A 23,884-nucleotide genomic window follows, 5' to 3' on the forward strand; every position below is an offset into this window, starting at 1 on the left:
TTATTACAGTCTTTGTTTTAAAATCCAGCTTGTCTGACAGAAGTATGGCTACTCTGGTTTTCTTTTGCTGTCCAGTAGCATGATAGATTGTTCTCCATCCCCTCACTTTCAATCTGCAGCTGTCCTCAGGTCTATAATGAGTCTTTTGTAGTCAGCATATAGACGAATCTTGTTTTTTGTTTGTTTGTTTGTTTGTTTTTTGTTTGTTTTAATTCATTCTGATACCCTGTGTCTTTTGATTGGGGCATTTAGTTCATCTACATTCAGAGTGATTAATTGAAAGATACGGATTTCGTGTCATTATGTTATCGGTAGATTTCACGCTTGTGGTGATGTCTCTGGTCCTTTGTAGTCTTTGCTACTTTCTGCTCACAGAGTCCCTCTTAGGATCTCCTGCAGGGCTGGTTTAGTGGACACAAACTCCTTTAGTTTTTGTTTGTCTGGAAGCCTTTATGTTTCCTTCTATTCTGAATGATAGCCTTGCTGGATAAAGGATTCTTGGCTGAATATTTTTCCTATTCAGAGCACTGAATATTTTCTGCCACTCCCTTCTGGCCTACCAAGTTTCAGTGGACAGGTCTACTACTATCCTTATGTGTCTATCCTTGTAGGATAAGGCCCATTTGTCCCTCACTGCTTTCAGAATTCTCTCTTTATCTTTGTATTTTATTATTTCCACTATGATACATTGTGGTGTTGACCTGTTGTTGATTTTGAAGGGAGTTCTCTGTGCCTCTTGGACTTGGATGCCTGTTTCCTTCCCCAGATTAGGGAAGTTCTCAGCTATAATTTGCTCAAATAAACCTTCTGCCCCTTTCTCTCTTCTTCTTTTGGAACTCCTATGATATGGATATATTTTGTTTCAACGAATCACTTAGGTCTCTAATTCTCCCCTCATGGTCCAATAATTTCCTTTTCCCTCTTTTTTTCAGCTTGATCATTTTCCATAACTTTATCTTCTGTTTCACCTATTCTCTCCTCTGCTTCTTCCATCCTTGCTGTCACTGCATCTAGTTTATTTTGCATCTCATTTACAACATTTCTTAATTCATCGTGACTATTTCTTAGGTCTTTGAGCTCTGCAGCAATACATTCTCTGCTGTCTTCTATGCTTTTTTCAAGGAGCATGACAGTGTTCTGATGAAACTTTATTAAACAGATTGGGGGGAGACATATTTGGCCCACAGGTGTTATCTGCTGACCTTGGTTTTTGTACAGCCTTCAAGCTAAGACTGATTCTTATATTTTTAAATGGTTGAAAAAAATCGAAAGAAGGATAATACTTCATGACATATTAAAATTACATGAAATCCAAATTTCATAGTCCATAACTAAAGTTTTATTGGAAAAGAGCCACCACACTTATTTATGAGTTGTCTCTGGCTGTTTTGTGCTACAACAGCACAGTTGAGTAGTTGCAACTGACATGTTAAGGCCTGTAAAGCCTGAAACATTTACTCTCTGGTCCTTGACAGAAAAGGTTTGCCAAGTCCTGGTCTAGATCTAGATGACCAAATGTTAGAGTTGCTTAAGGCCTGCTCCTTGTCCCTTCTCTTTTAATCACTCTGTGCTCTCTCCCTAGGGATGGCTTCACGTACCCACAGGGCCAATTAACAGTGGCTCACAAATTTATAATTCCAGTACAGACCCCTTGTACCCTATGTACTCTAGACTAGGGTATTCGTTGCCTACCTGAATCTCTACTGGGAGGTCTGAAAGGTACCTCCATAGTACACATATCCAAGTGAATTAATGAGCTTCAAATTTGAGTTTCTTTCCTTGCCCCGTATCTTGGAGAATAGCTCCATCATGCATGTGGCTCACTCAAGCCAAAATGTGGCTGTCATCCTTGATATTTCTCTCTCCTCTACATCCCTCCTCACCATGCATATCTAACCTGTTACCAACTCTTGTCATATTTAGGTCCTCATATTTCTGAAAATCCACATATTAGGTTCTCAAAGACCAAGATCTTTCTAGCTTTTGTCTGACCCCTATTTGCATGTCCAGCCTCATTTTCTGTCTGCTGTTAATCACACTGGCCTTCTTTATATCCCTCTAACAGGCTTTCCTCCTCCTTGCTGTGAGGCCTCTCACACATTGCTCTCTGCATGGAGCACTTCCTCTCTGTGTTAGGTAGAACACGTACCATGAGCTGCTGCAACAAACTTTAAATTCTCAGTGACTTCACACAGTAAAAGTCTATTTCTATCATAAAATCCATTGTAGGTATCCCAGATGGGCTGGTGGCCTCCCAGGTCTTTCGGAGACCCAGGTCCCTTCTGGCTATGGTTCTGTAATCCCATAGGGCCTTAAGAGGATTTCATTGGCTCCTCTGCATCTGGTGGATAGATGGCTGAGCAGAGGAGGGGAATGAGAAATGTAGAGGATCACATAGGAGGTTTCAAATGGGCTCTGCCCAGAAATGATCCCTTCTACCCAGGTTGCATCAGCTAGAATAGAGTCCTGTGACCACATCTAGCTGCCTAGGAGGCTAGAAGACAGTCTAGCTGTGTGCCCAGAAAGTAGAGGAAACTGTTTTGGTTAATACAGAGGATTCTGTGCCGTACAGTCTGTTCTCCACTGCACTCACAAATTTCCCCCTCCCCATACTTTGGATCTCAGGGAAGCCTTCCCTGTTTCCCTGATTGGAACAAATCACCTGAGGACTTCACACACCCTCCCTTGTGGCACTAATCACAGCTTCAGAACTATCCTCTTTCATGTTACTACTTCTTCAATGAGTGTTTCCCACCAGGCAGTGCTTCCTGAGGACAGGAGTTCTAGCCGTTTTGCTCATTTCCAACCTAGTGCTTGGCATATGGAGGCATTCAGTAATACTTATTGATTGGGTGAACACAAATGAAAGAATAAATAAAGTGGGGCTCCAGAGAAAGATAAACTGAAGGACCCTCTCTCTCGCAGCCCTCAGGCCTTAATTGTCTTCCATAGGTCCTGAGTCTGACCTTAGATACCCAGGCATCTGAAAGGCCACTGTCTGACTCTTGGCCCCTCTGATACTGTTCTGTTGCTAATAGACACCCTCCCTAAGGATGTTCCAGCCACTCTGCTCAACAAAGGTTGAGTATTTTTTGCCCTTCAGAGGCCGGCCTCGTGGGGATAGAGCAGCGTTTGGGCCACAGACAGCCATGAAGTCTTCCTTACTGGCTCTGCTTATCCTTTAGATGAATGGGTCCCCCTGACTGCCTGCCCCCTGTCCCTCCCCAGATCAGTGTCCAGGACAGGCCTTAATGAAAGACATCATCAAGAATGCTGTCAACAGACTGAGGTGTGTAGAGGTTGCACTGAGGAAGGTGAAGTGTCAGACAGATTGTATCCTGAAGTGAGAGTCAATGCCCTGCCAACCTTCCAGAGTCCTTGTGAGACAAGTGCTATATGTGTTTGTCCCTGTTTTGTCACCAACATCTTCATTACTTGGTCTGGGCTACATTTCTGGTGTGGAGAAAGGAAAACAGTTCTTAACTTTCAAACAAGAAACTGTGATGTGGAATTTTGGACAGGGGTGGGGCAGGGTCCTCTGGGTGTGAGCAGGTGACGTCGTAGGGACAGACGCTGCCCGGAACTGAGTCCGAGCACAGCAGCATAACTAAGCCGGCTCCACCTCAGCCCTAGCAAGCACGCGGCCTACAGTGTGGGGACTGGCAGCACCTGGGCAGAGGGGGGGCAGTGTCTACCTGAAGCTTTTCCCTACCTTCCTCACAGATCGCGAAGGAAGATGCCATCCTGCCGGTAGCTCTCTTCCCGTCTCTCTGTGAGCTCATCTTTCATAACAACCCTCTGGTGGCCCATACACGAGGTATGGTACCTGCAAGGCTGCGCCCCCGTCCTGGTGCCCAGGGGCAGCGTGGGCACCCCTTAGCCCCACCTCATCAATGTCCAGCCCTGGGTTCTTTGGAGATGGAGAGAAGCACAGATACTGCCGAGCACCTGCTCTGTACCAGCTTACCTGACAGCAGCCCTGTGTGGCAGGCATCACTGTCCCCGTGCACAGTGAAGGAAGCTGAGGATCCAGGAGGTTCATAACCTAATCAAAGTCCCACAGCAATAAAGAGGCAGAGCAGGGAATGGAATACAGAATTATCTAGATCCTGTGTGAGATCTTTAAGTAACACCCTGCTTTGTAGAGCAGTTCTGCTGTGACCTCATTTCCTACTTCCCAGTTGGGGAGGGGTACAGGGCCCTCCCACCCAGAGCATCCTGGGTATACTGGGTGCTGCATTAGCAGCTGCATCTTGTTGGCACTTTAGAATCCTGGGTCCTGGAGTGACACCAGCAGAGTTCTCATCCTTGCTTTTCACTATCCTTGTTATCTTGGGCAAATTTCTTAACCTGTCTGTGCCTCGGTTTCCTCACGTATTGAATGGGAATAATATAGGTACCTACCTCCTGTGGTTGGTCTAAAAATGAAGTAAGTTAATACATGTCCAGCAGTTTGAACAGTGCTGGACACCTAAGAAGCTCCCAGTAAATATCCGCTAATAGTAATCTCACTTCCCCATCGTGGCTCCAGGGGTCCCTCCATTGCTGAAAACCTTCCTCCAGGAGCACCTGGGGATCCACTTGATTCGAAGGAAGATAGTAAAGGCTAAGCATCATATTTTGATGCCTCGGAAGGACTCTCGGAAGGTAAGCTTCCAGGACAGGACTGCCAAGCCCAGAGGAAGTGGAGCCTATTTTAATGCATGCAAATTGACCTGGGGAGGGAGAACCCATTCCCACTCATGGATTCCTTCCCTTAGGTCTGTAGTAGTGGCATTGTCTTCTTTCCATGTCTGTTACATACAGACGCATCTAGGGTCACAGGGACCCAGGTGTCAGAGTAGGTAGAAGCTACTATGTGAATGTCATGGAGTCCTACCCCATGAAGAAGGAGCTGTGGAGAAGTGAGGGAGAAATCAGTCTGAAGACCCAGGGATAAGCCTGGCTTCGTCACTTTCCACAGCCACCTGAACTTGGGCAAGAGCTTCACTCTCTGAGCTTCATCTTCTCAACTCTAAGCCTCTCTGAGCTGCTGAGAGGACTGGATGAAGCAACAGATACAAAAATATGTTATGAGGTGCCTGGCTGGTTCAGTTGGTAAAGCATAAAACTAAGAGTTGTGAGTTCGACTCACTCAGCCCCAAGTTGGGTGTAGAGATTACTTAAAAATAAAATCTTCAAAAATAAATGTTATAACCCCCCAAGCCACTATCCATGCAAGTAGTAGCCACCTGTAGGAGTCATGGATGGCTGTGCCAAGCCTAGAATACGCATCTTGTGCCTCTGCCTCTGGAAGCATTTCCTTACGTTGAGAGCAGTCCGCTCCCATAGCCAGTGGTCTTAGACTTGCCTTCTGGGATGCCATAAAGTAAGTCATTTCCCTCCCTCATCTGAAGAATTGCAGAAATTTCTGTGAAATGCTTCCCCTCCTGAACTTTAGCCTTCCTGTAGCTCTAAAAGCTGAATTGGGCATTGCTGGTCCCCAAAGTTAAATAGTCATTCCCTTTCCACCCCCTCTGCACCTTCTGTCCAGCCCTAGACCAGCGCCAAATTACAAGCCAGAAATAGACAGAAATTCAAAAGGTTTCCATCATATTCCTCTTGTTTGTTGCCTCCTCTAAGGATCGGACTACCTAGTTCCCATCAGCCAGCAGAGTGAGCCAGATGCTAAGTTTATAATCCTCATCCCCCAAGATGATTGGCTTTTGCTAATTAAGGAAGCTGAGAATTTTAATAGGAAAGAAGTTATTTCCTTAGTTCTGAACCCTGAGAAAGACTTGCCTTGCAAAACTTCATTTAAGGTATGGGAACCAGCATCCTAAAAGGGGCCTGGTGCTGCTGCCTACCAGAAAGTGCAGGACCATCTCCCACAGGCTTTCCTAGGAGTCCCTGAGGAAGGTCAGGTGCACTGTGTTAAACCTTGATCAGAACAATGAGGCTATTGAGAGCCAGAGTGATATGATAAGGGATGCAGAATGAAGCCCAGAGCCCAGTATGGAAATCAGGTAGTCCGGGCTCTGCCATCAAATAATTCTGTGACCTTGGACAAGGCATTTTACCTCTCTGAGCCCTAGTTTCCTCTTTTATAAAATAAAGATAATTATTTACTGGGTAGTTTGAGGTGTAAATAAAGCAACATCCGTCATGTATAGGGCACATTGTAGATGCCCAGTTAGTGTGATTTCACTCCCTTCCTCCCCCTAGGAGCCCTCACCCAGTCCTCTGATCACTGTACCAAATGGCCTTAGGCTTGTGAGGTCCAGGAGGAGAGACTCTGATTAGGAAGCAAAACAATCCAGCCTTTCTCCCATGACAGGTGAAAACCCAAGTTCCAAAGGTGCCAAAGCAGCCTCTGATTCTTCATCACCTATCCGTGCCCACAATCAAGTCTCCCTCAAAGGAGATGCCAGAGTCTGAGGCAGCGCCAACTAAAGAGCTGTCCACCACCAGAAGCAGTCCTCTGGAGCCAGAGATGCCCATCGAGGGCCTGGAGGGCCTTTCCCTGTCCCACCAGCCCTTTGTGCCACTGCCTCCCATCTGCTCTGACTCTACTGTGCATAGTGAAGAGACCATGTCCCACCAGAGCAACAGACCTGGCCACCTCAGCCCAGAGCACCTGTCAGATGAGGACACCAAGAGCACAGAATCCATATTCTTGACCCAGGTACCTGGATACCCCTGCCCTTGCCTTGTGCTTAGCTCCCAGAGGCTCCTGTACCACCACTGTGTAGCTGGGTTGCTGCAGGCAGCCGGAAGTAAGCACAGGGCAGGTCTGGAAACCAGAAGGAAGCACCCCTGGCAAGACCTGCAGGCTCGTCTGGGAGACCTGCTGAGCCAAGGCCTCCGGTGGGGGTACCCAAAGGGACAGGTCATGGCCCTGTGGCACAGACAGCATCTGGGGTCTGGCTGGGGCATGGTTCTGACTAATTTTTCAGAAGGGCTTCCTGCTGCCTCTGCCTATTTACATAAGTCATGTCACTTCTGATGCTGTCTCTGAATCCTGGGAATACAGATTGCTGAGATACAGGTCCTCGAGATGTCCTCAGTCTGGTGGGGATTGGATTGTAGGAACAATGCATTAAGTCGGTGCCAAGACTGAGGAAAACCCAGGAGCTGGGAGCCTGGATGCAAGAGGGATCCTCTGCCCAGACCAGGAGGGCTCCTGAAAGAGGTTCTGACGAGCTGAGCTTTGCAGGCTGAGTAGGCAGTAACAAGGTGCGAACCTGGGCAGGAAGGGTGTTCTGGGCAGAGCAAACAACATGAAGCAGGCTGCAGAGGAAAGAAATTAAAATGGCATGTGCAGAAACCACAAATGGGTCAGTGTCTGGGCAGCAGAAGGGTGACACGTAAGAAAAGGGAAATATGAGGCTGGAGGCATTGGCAGGGCCTCCTTGAACTTTATTATTGTACCATTGCCTTTGCTCATCTCCCTACCTCCAGTCTTGCCCTTCCAATCTGCCAGATCTTTCCAAGTGGTACATCCATCTCTTATTCTACAGATGACTTAGAGTGACACACAAATTTATACAATATAAAAGTATCTTTATGAACTGTATCAGAACCTTTTAGAACAAAGCAGAGTATAAATAAATATTTTAAAATGAACTTGAGAAAGTTGGATGAAAGGAAAATACAGACAGGAAAGGAAATGAGTCCCAGGATAATTCTGTCACTCTAACCTGCTCATTATGCTCTGCCGCTCTCCTAACAGAGGTATATTGCAAAATGCAATTCTGAGCTTCCTAGGAGCCAAAGTAGGACAATTAACTGTGGGTCACCGTGACTGAAAAGGCTTTATTTTCCTTGTCAAATTGCCCAGGCTGTGACCTCCAGTGCAGTGTTGAATAGAGGTGGCAAGAAGCAGACAGGTCTTATTCCTGATCTTAAGGGGAAAAGTTTTCAGTCTTTCACCATTAATTCTGATGTTAGTTGTGGGATTTTCATAAATGTACTTTATCAGATTGAGGAAGCTTCGTTCTGTTCATAGTTTATTGAGTGTTTTGTTTTTGTTTTTTTAATCACAAAGGGGCATTAGATTTTACCAAATGCTTTTTCTGTGTCTATTGAAATGATTGTGTGGGTTTTGTCCTTTATCTATTGAAATGGTGAATCACATTAATTGATTTCCATTTGCCTAACCCTTGTAAACCAGGGGTAAATACCACTTGATCATGGCATATAGTCCTTTTTTATATGTTGCCAATTTGGGTTGCTAGTATTTTTTGAAGATTTTTGTGTTACATTCATAGGAATGTTGGTTTCTATCATCCTTTTGTGATGTCTTTCCTTAGTTTTGGTTTTGGGGTAATATTGACCTCAGAGAATGAGCTGGGAGTATTCCCCTTTCTCCTAATTTTTGTAAGAGTTTGTGAAGGATTGGTGTTAATTCTTTAAATGTTTGGCACAGGAGCGCCTGGGTGGCTCGGTCAGTTAAGTGTCCAGTTCTTGATTTTGGCTCAGGTCACAATCCCAGGGTCATGGGATGGAGCCCTGTGTCAGGCTCTGCGTGGAGATTCTCTCTCTCCCTCTATGCTTCCCTCATTCGTGTGCGCGCGCTCTCTCTTTCTCTCTCTGAAATTAAAAAAAACAAATGTTTGGTAGAATTCACTAGTGAAGACATCTGGTCCTTGGCTTTTCTTTGTGGTAATTGTTTCAATTACTAATTCAGTCTCTACTTGTTACAGGTCTGTTCAGATTTTCTATTTCTTTTCAGCCACAGGCTTTAATGAAGGGCATAAACTATATCCCAATATTAAATACAGGTTTCATTAATATGTTTCTTATAAAACCATTAGGTTAGGCTAAAAATGGGAGTTCAGATAATGTTCCCTCACTCCCTTAAAAACTCTTTTGTGGCTTGCCATAGTGAGGATAAAGAAAATAAAAACAAAAACAAGGGGCGCCTGGGTGGCTCAGGTCATGATCTCATGGTTCCTGGGTTTGAGCCCCACATCAGCCTCTCTGCTGTCAGCATGGAACTTGCTTCAGATTCTCTGTCCCCTCTCTCCCCTGCTTGCAAGCTCTCTCTCTAGAAATAAACATTTTTTAAAAATAGAAAAAACAAACCCCCTCAGGTTGGCTTTTAAAAGTCCTTCCTGATCCGAGGCCTGCTTATTGCTCCAGTTGCCCGTCTCTTCACAGTAACCCCAACAATACCAATATGGAGCTCCCCCAAATACACCTTACAGCATCTTATCTGTGGGTCTCGGCCCCCGCTATTCCTTGCCTACAACAGCCCTCTCTCCTCATCACCTGTAGCTCACCCCTCTCCCCACCCTGCCTGGGGATGGCTCTCCTGCTTCTTCAAGACTTAGCGCAGGTTAAGGCATCTCTTCTTCCAGGGAGCTTCCCAGTCACCCCCCACCCCAGACGGGGTTAGGGCTTCCTGTGGGCTCCCCCAGAACCTTTGTGCTCCATTCTCCTACTGCACTTACCAAGGTGCATGATCATTGCCTGCTTTCGTATCTGCCTGCTCTCACCCCAATCTTGGTTCTTGCCCTTAACGGGGCCCAGCATGGGGACTCGCACAGAGCTAATGCTGGCGTCTGTTAATGGAATGAATGAGTACGTTTTTCTTTTGGTCACAGGTGAGTGGGTTGCCTTCCTCCATCCACCAGAAGGATGATTCAGCCGTGAAGGAGGAAGAGCAAAGACCACCCCGCACAGCCCCCAGAGAGGTAAAGAGGGCTTGGAGGAAGCTCCCATCTGCCTCCCTCCCCAGCAAGTATCGTGGCTATGAGGAGCTGCTGACAGCCAAGCCTGATCCAGCCTTTATTGAGCCAAAGGGTATGTGAGGAGAATGGCTCCAGGGCAAGGGGCCCTCTCTGCAGCCTGGACCAAGTTGGGGCAAAGCTAATGCTTCATTTCAGGACCGGGATGCTATCCTCTCCGTGTCTGTCAAAGGGCCCCTGAGGATATCCTGGTTTGGAGCCTTACATATCAAGACCCGTGGCCTGGGCCTTCATTGGATTTTCAGGAGCCACAGCTCTTCCAATTCCAGCCAGTCCAGGCCCAGCTGCTCTGGTTGGAGAAGTGTCTCCAGGAAGGGTTTGATGAACAGACACCCAGACTGGCCAGATTCCTGAGTTCCTTCCCAGCCCAGCTGAGTCCCAAATTGAACATCCAAAATCCTCTCTATGTGACTTGAGGCAAGGGGGTAGTGCTCCCTCGGAGCCCCTTATTTCACACTGATGTGTTAGTAGTATTTGTGCTCTCAGAGGAACTAGCACTTGACTGTGTGCTCTCTTGGGTGCCAGTCCCTATGGCATAACCCACTGTGTTTAATGACGTTATGTCAGGGTCATTCCTTCTCTCCATGTCAGTGCTACTTTTCCATGAGGATCTGTGCACACAGGGGACAGTTATTCAGGGAATGGATGATGGAGGTCCGGGCACTGCAGATCAGGGAGAGATGAAGCAGTGTGTTCTTGGGGCCTCTCCAATCCTTCCACCCAGGGCTGCTGTGAGACTGGGGAATGAAGAAGTTGGAGGAGACATTCAGTAGGTGGAGGAGGAGTGCCTTGACCCAACCATGCCTTTTTGCCTTAGGAATCCAGAAGAACACACAGGCCCTGCAGTACGTGCTGAAGCACCCGCTGCTGTTCCGCTCCTCCAAGCCCAGGCTTGACACTCTTCAGAAACGCTACGTTCCCAAGGAGAAACGGGTAAATGCGTAACCACCACCTTGTTGTGTGTGCCAGTGGCTCCTCAGGACCCCCAGTTAGAGACGTGGCTGTCACCTCAGGACATTCTGAGGGCTGTGCTTTCCCAGTGCCCCCAGGTGCCCTCCTGCTTGTTGCTGCATCTGCATGAGGGGATGAGGCCAGGAGAGGCGGAGCACCGGACTGTGGTGACACGTTCCTCTTACCTTATGTTAGGCCCAGAGGATCCCCATTCCACCCCCACGGAAGACTCGAGCCCAGCTGTTGGATGACATTCTCATTCGCATGCGGGATCCCCGGAATATTACAGAGGCTCCACTAGGTATAGCTGTGCCCACCCGGTCCCCATCCTCAGTGGCCAGAAGTTTACTCATCTGCTGGTGGGAGGCAGCCGGCATGGACATGTCAGAGCAGGAAGGGCCCTTAGCATCTGCCCTGGCCCTTCCCCATGTGCAGATGGAGAAGCTTGGGCCTGGAGTCACACAGCACGTTACAGGCCAGAACTAAGGCTTGAGGTAGAATTCAGAGGGGACGCCACTGGCTGCCTAATGCCCCAAGCTGGGGAGGCCATTTTCAGTCCCTGTAGCATCCTCCTCTCACACCGTCCCACTCTCTGGGGTGGGGGGGGGCTCTGGACGCAGTCCCCACTGCTTCGGGCTAGCTGGGACCCAGAGCGAGTTTGGTGTCCCTCTGGCTTCTCTCCCTGCAGGAGCTGTCCTGCGCCAGCGGACTGAGCAGAGGCTGGTGAGCCAGAAGCAATACCTGGAGGCCAAGAGGCTGCTGAAGGAGTTTCGGGCACGCTACCGGCAGCTGGTGCGCTGCTCACTGCGGACAGTGTTCAGGGCCACAGCACCACGCCCAGGCCACCCAGCACTGAGCGAGGGCCAGCCTAGGTTTGGCCGCTTCCTCAAGTTCATGGATGAGTTCTGCCAGGGTCCCATGGCCAGTGACTCAAAAGACTAAGGTCTGCGCACGGGGCAGTGCCCAGCCTGTGCCCCATACCCTCCCTGAGGGCTCCGCACCCTGGACCGCGCCTTGGGGCTGGGTGCGCCGGGTGCAGGCCTCAAACCTTGGCTTGGCCTCGCTCGCTGGCCACAGAGAGTGGGGAACTAACTGGTAAGGACCTCCCCTCCCCGGGCCAGGCAGGACCCAGCGCCTGGCCCAGCAGCAATAAAGAGTGGGTGCACAGAGCAAGGTAGTCCACGTGCTTTCTTGTAGATGGCCAGGCTGCCATGCTGGAGGAGCACCCGGCTGACACACGCATCCTTTAGGAAACCTGCTTGAGTCGCACATCTCCAACAGAGCTGCGATCGGCACTGGGCTGAAAAAACAAGGGGGCTGATGGAACACAGCAGCAGCACGGACTCTGAGGCTCAGAGAAGTTAACTAACCCATCCACAGCCAACAAAGTGTATGTGTGTTGCTGGGGTAGGGGGGCAAAACTGAGGCCTCCAGGTCCCAGAAAAGGTGTTTTTTTATGGGGCAGCTTTTTTCAATTTTGAGGGCAAATGGAGAGGAAGGGGAAGAGGATTGGGAATTCCCTTATTGGATGGTCATGGCCACAAAGTTGGGACAGGCTGAGGGCAGGACTTACATGGAATTTCCTAAGGTCCTCTCATCCAGGACACAAGCTGAAGTCCCAGATGCAAACACCGTGGCTCTAAAACAGATCCTGCAAAGTCAGCCTGGGCTCACAGTAAGTAAACTGGTTCTGGCCACAGCAGCCTGTGGGGCTGCCCCATTCTTCTGAGTGCCCAGGAGTCACCATCTGCTCCACAGGTGGATCTAGCGAAGGCCACTGGCACTGAACTCCAGAGATGTGCATTTGGGAATGGACACCGAGTGTGACTGGTCTCCTGAGCAGCCTTCGCTGCTAAGGCTACTCTTCTGAGGGTACCTACAATTCAGACCTGGGGAGCAGGCGTGTAGGTCCCAGGGTCCAGGAATTGGTGGCACGAGGATTAAGGCTCCTCAGCAAGGCACAAACTCCTACAACTTCAGTTGCAGGTAAGGTGATTATTGAGATCTAATCTGTCTTGCCGCCACAGGTCTGACAGACGCGTGGTGGAGTGTCTGCTGTATGTGACTGTGAGACTCTGTTAGGACACAGAAATAGCTTTACTATCATACTTGGCCACACAGTCTCACTCACACACATGGCCAGTTACACAATTACACCTAGCTGTGGTCATACCAGATGCATACATCTGCGTTCACGAAAGTCACACGGTCACGTACACATATCTAGTTACAGAGGGTGTTACGTCACACTTGACACAGGCACCTGGACAGATACATGTAATACAGGGTCACCCACGGTGGCACTCACCTGCAGAGTGTGTTGCTAACTCGCTGCCTTGGGTCTCCTGGGGCCCAAATCCCCTTCCCCTAATGTTAGGAAGGAGACTCTACCCCAACATTTACACTGTAAGCCTTGCTAGGTTCCAGTTCTAGAGAAACGGATTGCATCTTTCAGCCAGAAACACTATCAAACCATAGGCCCTCAGGCTTGAAAGGCTCCTAGGAACGTCCTACCCAGCCTCAAGACAGGAAGCATCTTGCGGTCCCCCTAACAGATTGTTCAGCTCCTTCCTGCACCCCTAGTGATGGGGAACTAACTCCCTCCAAAGGCTGTCACTTCCTTTGTTGGGAAAGCTATCTGACAGTTCTAACCACTGAGTTAAGCTGTGTGCCGAAGTCCCCCGGGGCTCCTAGCTCTGATTTTTAGCCAGGCATATATCTGCTCTCTCTGCCCAGCCAGGCCAGAGCCCTTCACCAATGTGAGAGCATCCTGAAGAGGCTTCACCTATCCAGGTCAAACGCTCGTGAACTGTTTTTCCACATAGGATACCATCTGAATAAATTAGTTGCCTCTCCTAGTGCCTGTTTTAGGTATGAGAGGCAGCGTATCACACTGTCTACTCAGCCTCCCGTGCAGGTGAATTGCTGCATCTCTGGAAGCCATACAGTCGTCTACCAGTTGTGTCCAAGTGAGCAGACTTCAGTTGCTTGGTTTCCTGAGTTCTGACTTCTTTTGAAGAGATGTGAACTAGTTGTCTCAGTGAGTAAAGCCTCTGACTAGAATTGTCAAATGAACAGGAATCCATAACTAATCAAGGAAGCCTTTTGGGTGGCACCAACCCTCCTTGTTACCAGCACACTCTCCCTGGCACATCTGATCTGCTGCTAGATGATTCAACCCCCTGGGCTGCTTTCACCCAGAGCCCCCTTCCTTTGCCATAAGCAGATGGGAGCTGGCTGCCACACTCTTCTGAGCCTTCTCCAAACTTCTAACAAGAGCAAACCAGAAGAAATAATTTCTCCTACCACTAATTCTCCAAAACTAGGTAGGCCCAGCCTGTTCTCCTCGTCACTTATCCAAGATGGCCAGTAACTACCTGGAGCTGGATGTGGCCACAGGAAAGCGAACTGATTTAGATACAGACTCACAATCCTTGCTACTGTAGGATACCTCCCACCCCTACAGTGGGTGCAGAGGGAAGACTGATTTCTCTGGCCCTGGCAGGCCCAAGTCCAGAAGATCCAACCCAGAAAGCAGCTGGAGCCCTAGGGTTAGCCAAGACCAGTGGCAGAGGATGGCACTACCCTCAGTTGATTAAGCCAGGGCAACAGGAAAAGATTGAATAATCAGTGGCCTTGGAGTCAGAAGACCCAGCTTCCAGGCTATGTTAGGGCCAGAGTCTCCCATCCTTTCACCAGACCAGGCTATCAGGGAATCCATGAGCGTGATATGTAGTACATTTCCTGTTAAGGGCCAAGGGACAAATTCCATTCTTCTACCTCCAAGCAGCTGCCTTGTTTCTTGCAAATCATTTCAAATACTCTCTTTTGGAAGAGTCTGGGCCAGATTTCAAAGGACCCTTACGTGCTGGTTTACCATGTATGGCATTTCTTACATCAGTCCTTCAAGTTGGCTTTACAAGTTTAGATGAAACAGGGATACGTTTGTTCTGTGTTTGATGAGAAACTGGCACCAAGGGTATTTTGATGAATTTCTGCTTCCAAAGCTGATTTTTAAATCAGATGTTGGGGGTACTGCCCCAGTATGCAAGGACAGTGTCATCCTGTACATCTGTTCTTTACTCAGACTCTTGTGCCTTCATTAGGAGTAAGAATGGTTGAATAGGAGAATGACAGTTATACATTGGAAATAACTCCAAACTCATGCTCCAGCAGCATGCCATGGAAACCCCATCTCTCCTCCTAATTTCTCCCATCCCAGTCTGAATGCCAAAGTGAGACATTCCAGTGTGGGGCATCTCCCAGAGCAAAGATAGCACCAAAAGTCAAACACACATAGTCTATTAGCCCAGATTTGTCTGAGATTACACGTTAGAGGTTAAAACTTTAACTAGAAACAGAACATTCACTTTCATGAGTTTGCTTTACTGTATTCTCAACTTGGGCCTCTCCTTAAGCAGGCAAACACACACTGAAGAATGCACCCTGGTACTGTTTAAATAAACAACACATCACCCCATTTGATTCTGTGCCATTTCTTTGTGGTCAGAAGCATCCCTGACCAGGCATGCCCCGTTCTGAGTCTTTGTCAAAATGCTCTTTATGATGAGCTGGAGAGGAGGCAGCCCGCAGTGGCGGTCCACAAGGATCCAGGCCCCTTCTCCAATTCCAGTGAAGACAGCAGGTAGAAAACCAATATCCATCCCATTTTCTGTTTGTAGGTGGGAAGGGGAAGGGCCCTAAGGACAACAGTGTCTGTACAAATTGAGAGTAACAATAAAACCATTAGATGGCATTTAAGATAATTTTTTTCCCTCACACAGTTATACATTCTCTCCTTAGGAATTGAAGTGTTCTGCTGCAGGCTAAGGGCCAGACCCAGGGCCCAAAAGCTTCTCTTGAGCTCTAATAATTTAATCTTTGAGGAGTGCATTGCCTGTTTTTACCTCTTATTAAATGAGAGGGAAGGAAGATGAATAAGCCTGGCCTTAGCTCAGCTCTGTCCAACCAGTTGATTTAAGACACCAGAAAAGGTAGAGAGGGAGCCTGCCACGCTTATTAACAAGACATTAAGGAAGCATTTACTCACAAAGCAAAGTGTGTAAATATTTTTCTTAGAATAAAAATACTGATAATACATAGAACAATGTGCACATTCAGTCTTGGCACTTTTTCTTCATCCAATTTAACCGATCTCTAAACTGGTTGTGACCTCTGCTTATGTCTCTTTTTCCTATAGAACGATCTTCTTCAGAAAGCTACAGTGGGTAACAATCACGTGTAAAGATGCATTTTCTATATCATCTTTGGAGCAAAATCTATTCAACAGCAGCTTTCCCTAGAATCTCCCTGACCCAAAAAAACATACCTGCTTTGTCACTAACTCACAAGAATTTATAAGCAACTATGTTCACTTCTAAAAACCAGGCTGAATACCACTCTTTTGGTTGATGGGGGAAAAGGCTGGCTGAGAAAGATTTAAGTCCCTAAGGAGTTCTTGATTTTTTCAAAGAAAAATGAAGGGCTGGCATGGTTTTAACCCTTGGTGGTTAAAATGATGACTATTCCAATCAAAATATATCACTTCCCAAGATTCCATATTCACATTAGTCACATTATGGGGTTTCCCCTATCTGGGTATGTATTCAGGGGACAGAGGCATATTTTAATCCTGAAAAATTTTAAAAGAAAAAAGCTATTAAAACAAAAAGCTTCCTATATCATTTGGGTGTCCTCCTCGTTAGCAAATTGTGTGTGTGTGTGTAACTTAAAAAGATTATTTAGATCCTAGGAAACTACAGTGTCAACAGGGCATAAAGCACTGGACCTCAAGTTCCTTATTAGGAAAAAAAAAAAGGGGAAGCAGATGGGTGAGTTTGATCTGAGTTATTTCCATGCCCTTTCCAGCTACAGCATTTTATGATTATAATCCAGCCTTCAGTTTTTCTTTCCTTCCTCTCCTGTTGGCTTTCCATCTCAATGAAAAGCCAGGCAGGAAAAAGGAAAGGAATCCAAAGTTGCTGCCAGCTCTGGTGAGAGGTCTGGTTGGGAGAGAGGTTAGGAGATCAGTAAGGTGGGATGTGGGCCTCCTCTGACCATGTCAATGATCCACACCCTGCCTCATTTCCTGGAGGTTATGTAAAAGCAGCTCCTGAAGAGAAATTATTGTCCTATATCACTGGAGGAGAAAATTCATTCTCCTCTGATAAAATTAGGAAATGGAAAGCAGTGTTGCAATCAAATTGAGAAATACTGATGGGGGTGTCTAAAATGTTCAGTGCAGCCTGTCAGGTGCTGGACAGTATCTCAAATGACTCCATCCAAGATCATCACTATGAAGAAGTGGCCTTTCACACGAGCATGAACAAACTCTCCAGCCACATATACCTTCAAATACATTCCATTAGCGGCTGAGCTTCTTAGGAGCAGGGACTGTCCTTTCCATCCTTGTATCTCCATGACCCAGCACAGGGTTGGCACAAGTTCGAACGAAGCTCAGGAATGTCTGAATGGAACAGAAAGAATGAACGGCACAGCCTTCGGTCATCAGCTTCACCAGTCAAGCACAGTGGCAGTTTCCCATCTTAGTTTGTCACTTTGTAATCAGACAGCAATTAATTAAGCAGCTTTAATCCTTAAGGGCATTTTTTTCTTTTAGGAAAAATGAGAAAAAAACAAAACAAAAACAGAAGGCATTCATCACCAGTTCTTCCTCCAGACAAAAGTCTAAAAATTAAATTAAAAAAATAAATGAAGCCACTTACAAAGGGTTTTCCTGGGAAGCTTCAGCCAAGGCGAATTAACCTTTTAAAAAGAGGCAATTATACGAAAGGGGCCAAGGGCTGGATGCTTAATCGCCTGATTTGACACCAACCCAACAGGCCCAGATGACTTCTTCCAGCAGATACAATCAACGGGTCATGAGCATGTTCCCAAAGTGTCTCTCCCACTCTATGGAAAAGGGCTGAGCTCCCCCTTCCCAGGGCACCGCATTTCTTGGACTTCCCATCAGAATGACCTTGATCCTCCAACCTCTCAGAACTTCCCCTTTAATAAAAAACACAGAATGCATATACACAAAGAACAGAGTTAGTAGGGCATGGGAAATTTGTAGGGTGAATCAGATTCCAATGATTCATGAGAAATGTTTGTTTTGTGAAATGGTATTTCTCTCATTCTAGCCCCCAAACCCTCCCATTGCTCTATTTTCCTTTTCTTGTCTTTCTCCGTCTCCAAGTAATTCACATTGACAACTCCATTTGTGACAAACTTCACAAGCAAGCAAGCGAGCTACAGGACACAGAATTCTTTCAGAAGCAAAAAGTGTTCAGGTTTTAGTTAAGTAAGGGAAGCATTTTAAAATACAGATAATACCTTAGTGGTTTTTTCCTCCTCCAAAGCCGAGCAGATCAGAGGTGAAGCCTTGTCGCTCCTTAACCTAAACCACTTTGCCTCTGTGTGAAGGGCTACTGCTCAGCTGGAAGTTTGGAAAACAACAATTGTTGATACCATTCCAGGCACAACAGTAGGTGCAAAGGGGAAAGTCAGTAAGTTGGATCCAGCGTCTGGAATGTTCACTTAACAGGAAGTAGCTTTTCACTCTGCACCTGAAACTAAAATTTGTTGCTACTGCTATGCAATTTCTTAAAATGAAAGTAGTACTTTGGGGGAAATATTTAAAATATATATCTTTTTCTATTAAAAATATTTATCTTTTTTCCAAAAACAAAAATCAGTTCCAACCAAAATGTTTTTCAAATTACTGGAGATATAGAAAAAGGTGGCAAGTGGAAAAATAAGTGTCTTTGCTACTACCAACGAGACTAGCCTTCCGATATTATGTACTCCGAACCAAGGGGAACTGTGTGAAATGGCAGGAACTGATGATTTCTCTAAGGGCATTAAGTCACCCTCCTCTTACTCCGCAGACCAGCACCAGCACCAGCTCTTCTGTCTTGGGTACCAACCCTCCAGCAGCCTTTGGAGACATGTTGCTGGCAGGGCCTAGAACTGAAGTGGTGTGAATATAAAGTAATGAGATTGGTGCATGTTTAAACATACATTTGCATGTGTGCACGCACACAGACACACAGAACACATACATTCGAGTGACACTCCCACCAACGTAGTCACTGAGGAGCCTCCACATATCTCCATGATGACCAGAATGCTTAAGACATCTCTGGAACGTCTCTCTGGGAACTGTTTAGGAGCAGAAGAAAATAGCTGCTTTATGGCTGTACCTCATCTATAACTCCAAACCCTCTTGACCTACCTTCTCTTCCAGAGGCTTCAAATAGCCTCTGACTGGTTTCAAACTTAAAATTCTCCCTTCTATAACCACAAAAGATTAAAGATTTGTCCAGAGAAGAAGGGGCAAATCTCCCAGGAGGAATCAAAAGAAGGTGATGTAATAAATCCCTAGTAATCAGTGAGTCACCATTCCAAATCTTAGCTTCTGCCTCAGTAAGAGGAGGAGGTTGGAATAGATGACCTTTAAGGTCCCTTCCAATTCTAACATTTTAGGAGTCTATATTTCTAGACGTTTCTAGACTTTGAGGAGAGTTCCAGAAATGTTTTTGCCAATGGCAACATCATTAGACAACTATGTGGTATCTTGCTGGGGCCACTCAAGGGAGACAACATACACTGGGATATAGAAGCTCTAAAGCCTTTGTTAAAATGCCAGTCACATGACTTTATAGTAACAGCTCATACATGCACAGGGAACGCCAGCCCATCTGAGATTCCCTAAAATCATATCTTAATCCCTATTCTCAATGAGCCCAGACGGGCAGAAGCACCAAGCACCACCAGGGATGCAAAAGACACATGGTGTCAGCTGCTAAGGAAAATAAACCCCAAAGGTCCATGGGACTGAATTTACCAGCTGCATCCAGCTAGATACCTTGTTTCCATAGTATGGAGTTTCAGCATTGCTCTTACCTGACTTCTGGGCAATTGTTTTGTATTTTAGATCAACATTGCAGATAACTCTTGGACACGTAGAGAGTAGTAAGGAAGCTCAACTGTACTTTGTCTCCCCCGCCCCACCCCCAAGAAAACAAAAGGGTAAACTGTGCCGGGAGAAGGGAAGATAACTGCATAATATTTGTACTTCCCGTCAATCTCAATGATCTGCCTATGGATTTTGCACAATCAGTATTCACATGCCCAGCCAGTTTCCCTAGGCTCCTTGGGTCACAATCCATTACAGCAACCTGTCAGTGTGGAAAATCTATGGGATTTCTTGTCGGGAGACCCAACAGTCAGTCTGGGATGTTCCACCTAGTAAATGAGAGAATCTGAACACATGCCCTGCAGCTCCATCATCTAAAATGGGGCTCACACCGCTTACATGTTAGCACTCCTGAGAAGACCAAATCCAACAGTGACTCAATGTGGTCTGTCAACTATATAGCATTAATCAAACGTTACTTTTAAACAGGGAAGGTAAATTAACTTTTGTAGAAGGGAAAAACTCAACCAATTTCAGTAGGTACATTTACTTGCGGCATGGATAAGGAGAAGGGGGAACACAATCATTTTGGAATCTGCCAAAACGCAGATCCACTTCTACGACACAGATGGAAGTAATGTTTATCTGCAAGGCTGATTTAAAATAACACCCTGTTGAAAGAAGTCAGGAGGTCTGTCGGTTTAAGAAGGTATCCCCCCTCATTCCTCTACCATTTGTAACTCTGGCCACTGTGCTCCTGAATCTCATTCCAAGTGGGTGCTGCCCGATTTGGCCCAGGAGCCCTCAGGGACAGGTCACTTTGGGGTGAGGAGTGCTTCTGGCCTCGGTCGCAGGGAGGCAGAGACACAGTTCCCTTGGACATGGACTACGAAGGCCCCGGAACCTCCCAGAACTGTATCAGACAGTGTTTTGCCATTGAAAGAAACCCAAAGTGAGAACACTCAGCTCTTCAGGATAAATGATCAAGCCCAAAGACCTCTTAAAAATAGGTAACACTGTTCATTAGGTGCTACTTGGCCCCGGCCACGTTGCTGGACCGTAAGAGATACTGATCCACGGTTCCTTTTCGCCGACTCACAGTCCGCCTCTCGTTGTCAAACATGCGCTGCAGCTGCAGAGCCAGCCGCCGGTCCTCTTCCTCTTGCTGCAGTTTCTGCTCCATCTCCCGCAGCACCGGCTCTGCCGGGGCCAGGACCACCTCACCACCGCTCTGTCGCAGTTTCTTAAGGGAGCCATTTTGTTCCAAGTGCTTGGTCTTACAGTGTCTTTTCCGGCCCCGACGCAAGGAAGGAAGCGGCTCCTCACCTCGGCTGTCTGCCAGCACACCATTAGGCAGATCAAAATGATTTGCTGTCTTCAGCTGCTTCTTTGTTTTGAGGACCCCACCCAGAACACTATTTTTGGGTAGCGCTGAATGAGCTGCCGAGATTTTCATGGTTGCGCTTATACAGGTTTTGTCTAACTTGGCATCTGGGGTTGGCCCCGGCCCTTCACTCTGCTCCGTCTCCAAAGTACCACTGGCTCCCACTCTAAGTTCTGAGGAACAGCAGGTTTCCAACGGGATCTCAGAGCTCCTTTTACTATCGCTGCCCTGTTCCACTTTTGTTTGGCTAACGGAGGGGAAAAAATCAAGGTCAGTGAGGGTGGGTCCTACACACTCAGAGAGTACTTGCCCACTGGCCAGTCTTGTATTTAAAGCCTGAGGTGGCTTCTCCTTGTTAGAATGGATAACTTCAGAGACCAGTGAGTCTTCCCCTGTTTCTGGAGGCAGGGAGGTGAGGGTGGCTTTGGAAAGGGTCTTTTTGATCTGCCGCTCCTGAAAGATCTGTTCCCACTTCTTGAGGATCCTTGGACTAGCCTCATAAGAAGTCTGCTTCTGCAGGCTTCTGTTTAGGTTGCGGGGTGTTGATTTGATGATGAGGGGACTTAGCACTCGGCCATCAGGGAGTCTCTTGGGAGGAGTACATGGTGAGCAGACAATGGGCTTGAAATGGTTTAGTTCTTCGGAGATGCTGTCATTGCTCTCAGGACTGATGGAGCGCTCGGGCTTATGCAGGGAAGTCAAGGATGAGAGGGAGCTGAAGGGTAGACGCTTTTCAACGGTTAAGTCAGGGGCTGAGAGGCAGCGGTTGTTCTGAGTGGACAAGAGGACACCAATGATGGGGTTGGAGGCTGGGGTTATAGCTGTGACCTAAAAGAAGTTAAAAAGATTATACATACATGCGTATATATTTTTTTTCTTCATAACTCTTTTATGATGGTAGAAGGGCAGTGGGGGAAGGGTAAGAAAAGGGATGGAGGGTGATGTGAGCCTAAGAAATGGGGAAAATCCCTAACCTAGAATATGCACCATTTGCAGAAATTCCTACACACTTGAAACAATTAATAAAATTGAAAACCTACAGGGGAAAAAAAACCTCATCTAGAACTTTTAAAAAAGTTCTTCTACTGGCCCTCATTCCACCCTTCTGGCTACGAATTCAATGCAAACTCTCTTCCTTTCCATCTATTCGCAAACTTCTCCAACATAATTAGTATACCCAGGACCCATTCTGCCTCTACTTGTCTGGAATAGTTTCTGGGGTACCTGGCTGGCTCAAGAGCACATGACTCTTGATCTCAGGGTCATGAGTTCAAGCCCCACATTGGATGTGGAGCCTACTCAAATAGCGTGCGCAATAGTTTCTGTCGTGGCCATGTGCAGGGAGCTACAGGATGGGAGTAGAGAGCTCCAGAAGCCTGTGTCTGAGATGTACCTTGGTTTTGCTTGTTGGGGCTGCTCTGAGTCTGCTCTTCGCTCTGTCCTGAGCTGTGTCACTGCAGCTCTGACTCCTTTCCACCTTGGAATTTAGGTTCCTAAATAAATAAATAAAAGACAAATAGTCAAAAGTAGCCCATATGCTAACTAAGGAAAAAAGAATAACAATCTCTTCTGTGCCCTCAAAGCCATCTACCAAGAAAGACAATTCCCTTGGCAAGCTACAGATAGGAAATGAATTGATTTATTAACAGAACACATTCTAAGAACAAATCCTGTCAAAAGAGAAAGAGCTCTCCAGAGAGGACATTCAGTGTAAGCCTTTGTTTCCAAACTAGATCCTGCTTAAATATGAAAGACCAATCAATGGCTGCTCTGCTCGAGCTTAGAGAGATGTAGGGATACTTCGCCTTCTTTAATAGGGTGGATAGAGTATTAAAATCACCTTTATGAACAATAAATTTTTTCCTTTTATTAGGCCCAACCCTCTCCTCAAGCAATCTAAGTCAGCCAAGAAACAAATATTTAAGTACTTACAAAATACATAGCACTGCACTAAATTTTTATGTGGGGAGTCAAAATTAAATGTAGTCTCTTCCTTAATTTATTCCATTTGAGCTTCCAAAGGCCTAAATCGGTTATTCAAGAGATTTCATGAACACGTGATTTTTTTTTGTCTGACGCATGCAACATTATGACTTTACAACCCAATCCAAAACCCAGAATACCTGTATTATAACATGAATCTTATTGTGTAAGGATTATATGCAGGTGACTGTCACCTATCCCACTGACAAGGGGGAACTATAAGTAGGAGTTTTTGATTATCTTATTACTCACCTTTGTTTCCTGATCTCCAATTTGTGCCTAATACATGTCCGGTGAGAATGATGCCTTTACAAATATGTGCAGCTGTTATTTTCCCTGTGCTACAACTCTATTCAACAAACAATTATCATACTTACTATATGCCAGTCACTGAGGAGCACATGTGGGCACTGGGAATACTGAGAAGAATGAGACACAGTCTAGGGTCTTCAAGGACTCAGAGTCCAGTGGGGCAGGCAAATAAATCATACAATACAGTGAAGTGGTACCCAAAAAAGTATGCCTCGAGGGAGTTATTAATTACCTGGATGGAGTGAGGACAGCGTGGAAAGCCTCCCTATGGCACATGTAGTCTGAAGGATAAATAAGAATTTGCCAGAAGTCAAGGTGGATACATAGCCATGTAGACGATCCCAAACAGAAATTATTTCCTCGAATGATTCTATTTAGCTTTGGAATGAAATACATCATCACAGCTACTCTTTTGTAGCAAAAGATTTACTTTTTAAGTTTCACTGTGCCAGGATTAACTCAGAAAACTTACAAAGGAAGTAATAAGGTGCATTCCCACAGTGCCTTTCCTCTCCCTATGTCTCTAGCAAAGGCTTCTTTTTTAATATTTATTTATTTTTGAGAGAGAGAGCGAGAGCGAGTGAGCGCAAGCTGGGTAGGGGC

The 23,884-nt window shown here is 46.5% G+C and overlaps 2 protein-coding genes across 7 annotated transcripts in view; one reads left to right on the forward strand and one right to left on the reverse strand.

The window, feature by feature from the left end:
- XRRA1 (X-ray radiation resistance associated 1) overlaps positions 1–11,851 on the forward strand; it is a 61,535-nt gene extending 49,684 nt beyond the window's left edge. For both annotated transcript variants that reach the window (XM_030332163.2, XM_030332164.2), the window contains 7 exons: positions 3,724–3,817; positions 4,532–4,647; positions 6,317–6,664; positions 9,588–9,786; positions 10,549–10,664; positions 10,878–10,983; positions 11,371–11,851. In XM_030332163.2, the coding sequence (XP_030188023.1) occupies positions 3,724–3,817; positions 4,532–4,647; positions 6,317–6,664; positions 9,588–9,786; positions 10,549–10,664; positions 10,878–10,983; positions 11,371–11,624 (1,233 nt within the window). In that variant the 3' untranslated portion in view covers positions 11,625–11,851. The remainder of the gene's footprint in view (positions 1–3,723; positions 3,818–4,531; positions 4,648–6,316; positions 6,665–9,587; positions 9,787–10,548; positions 10,665–10,877; positions 10,984–11,370) is intronic.
- Positions 11,852–15,047: 3,196 nt separating this feature from the next.
- RNF169 (ring finger protein 169) overlaps positions 15,048–23,884 on the reverse strand; it is a 109,723-nt gene continuing 100,886 nt past the window's right edge. Inside the window, exons 5-8 of one of the 5 annotated variants that reach the window (XM_030332172.1) lie at positions 22,380–22,479; positions 18,746–21,814; positions 17,518–17,690; positions 15,048–17,148 (exon numbers count right to left, since the gene is read on the reverse strand). In XM_030332172.1, coding sequence (XP_030188032.1) covers positions 20,633–21,814; positions 22,380–22,479 — 1,282 coding nt within the window. In that variant the 3' untranslated portion in view covers positions 15,048–17,148; positions 17,518–17,690; positions 18,746–20,632. Of the gene's footprint in view, positions 17,691–18,745; positions 21,815–22,379; positions 22,480–23,884 lie in introns of all 5 variants that reach the window. The other 4 variants (XM_030332171.1, XM_030332168.1, XM_030332169.1 and 1 more) reach the window with 4 other exon arrangements.

The sequence above is a fragment of the Lynx canadensis genome, chromosome D1 (genome assembly GCF_007474595.2).
Source record: "Lynx canadensis isolate LIC74 chromosome D1, mLynCan4.pri.v2, whole genome shotgun sequence".
NCBI classification, from domain to species: domain Eukaryota; kingdom Metazoa; phylum Chordata; class Mammalia; order Carnivora; family Felidae; genus Lynx; species Lynx canadensis.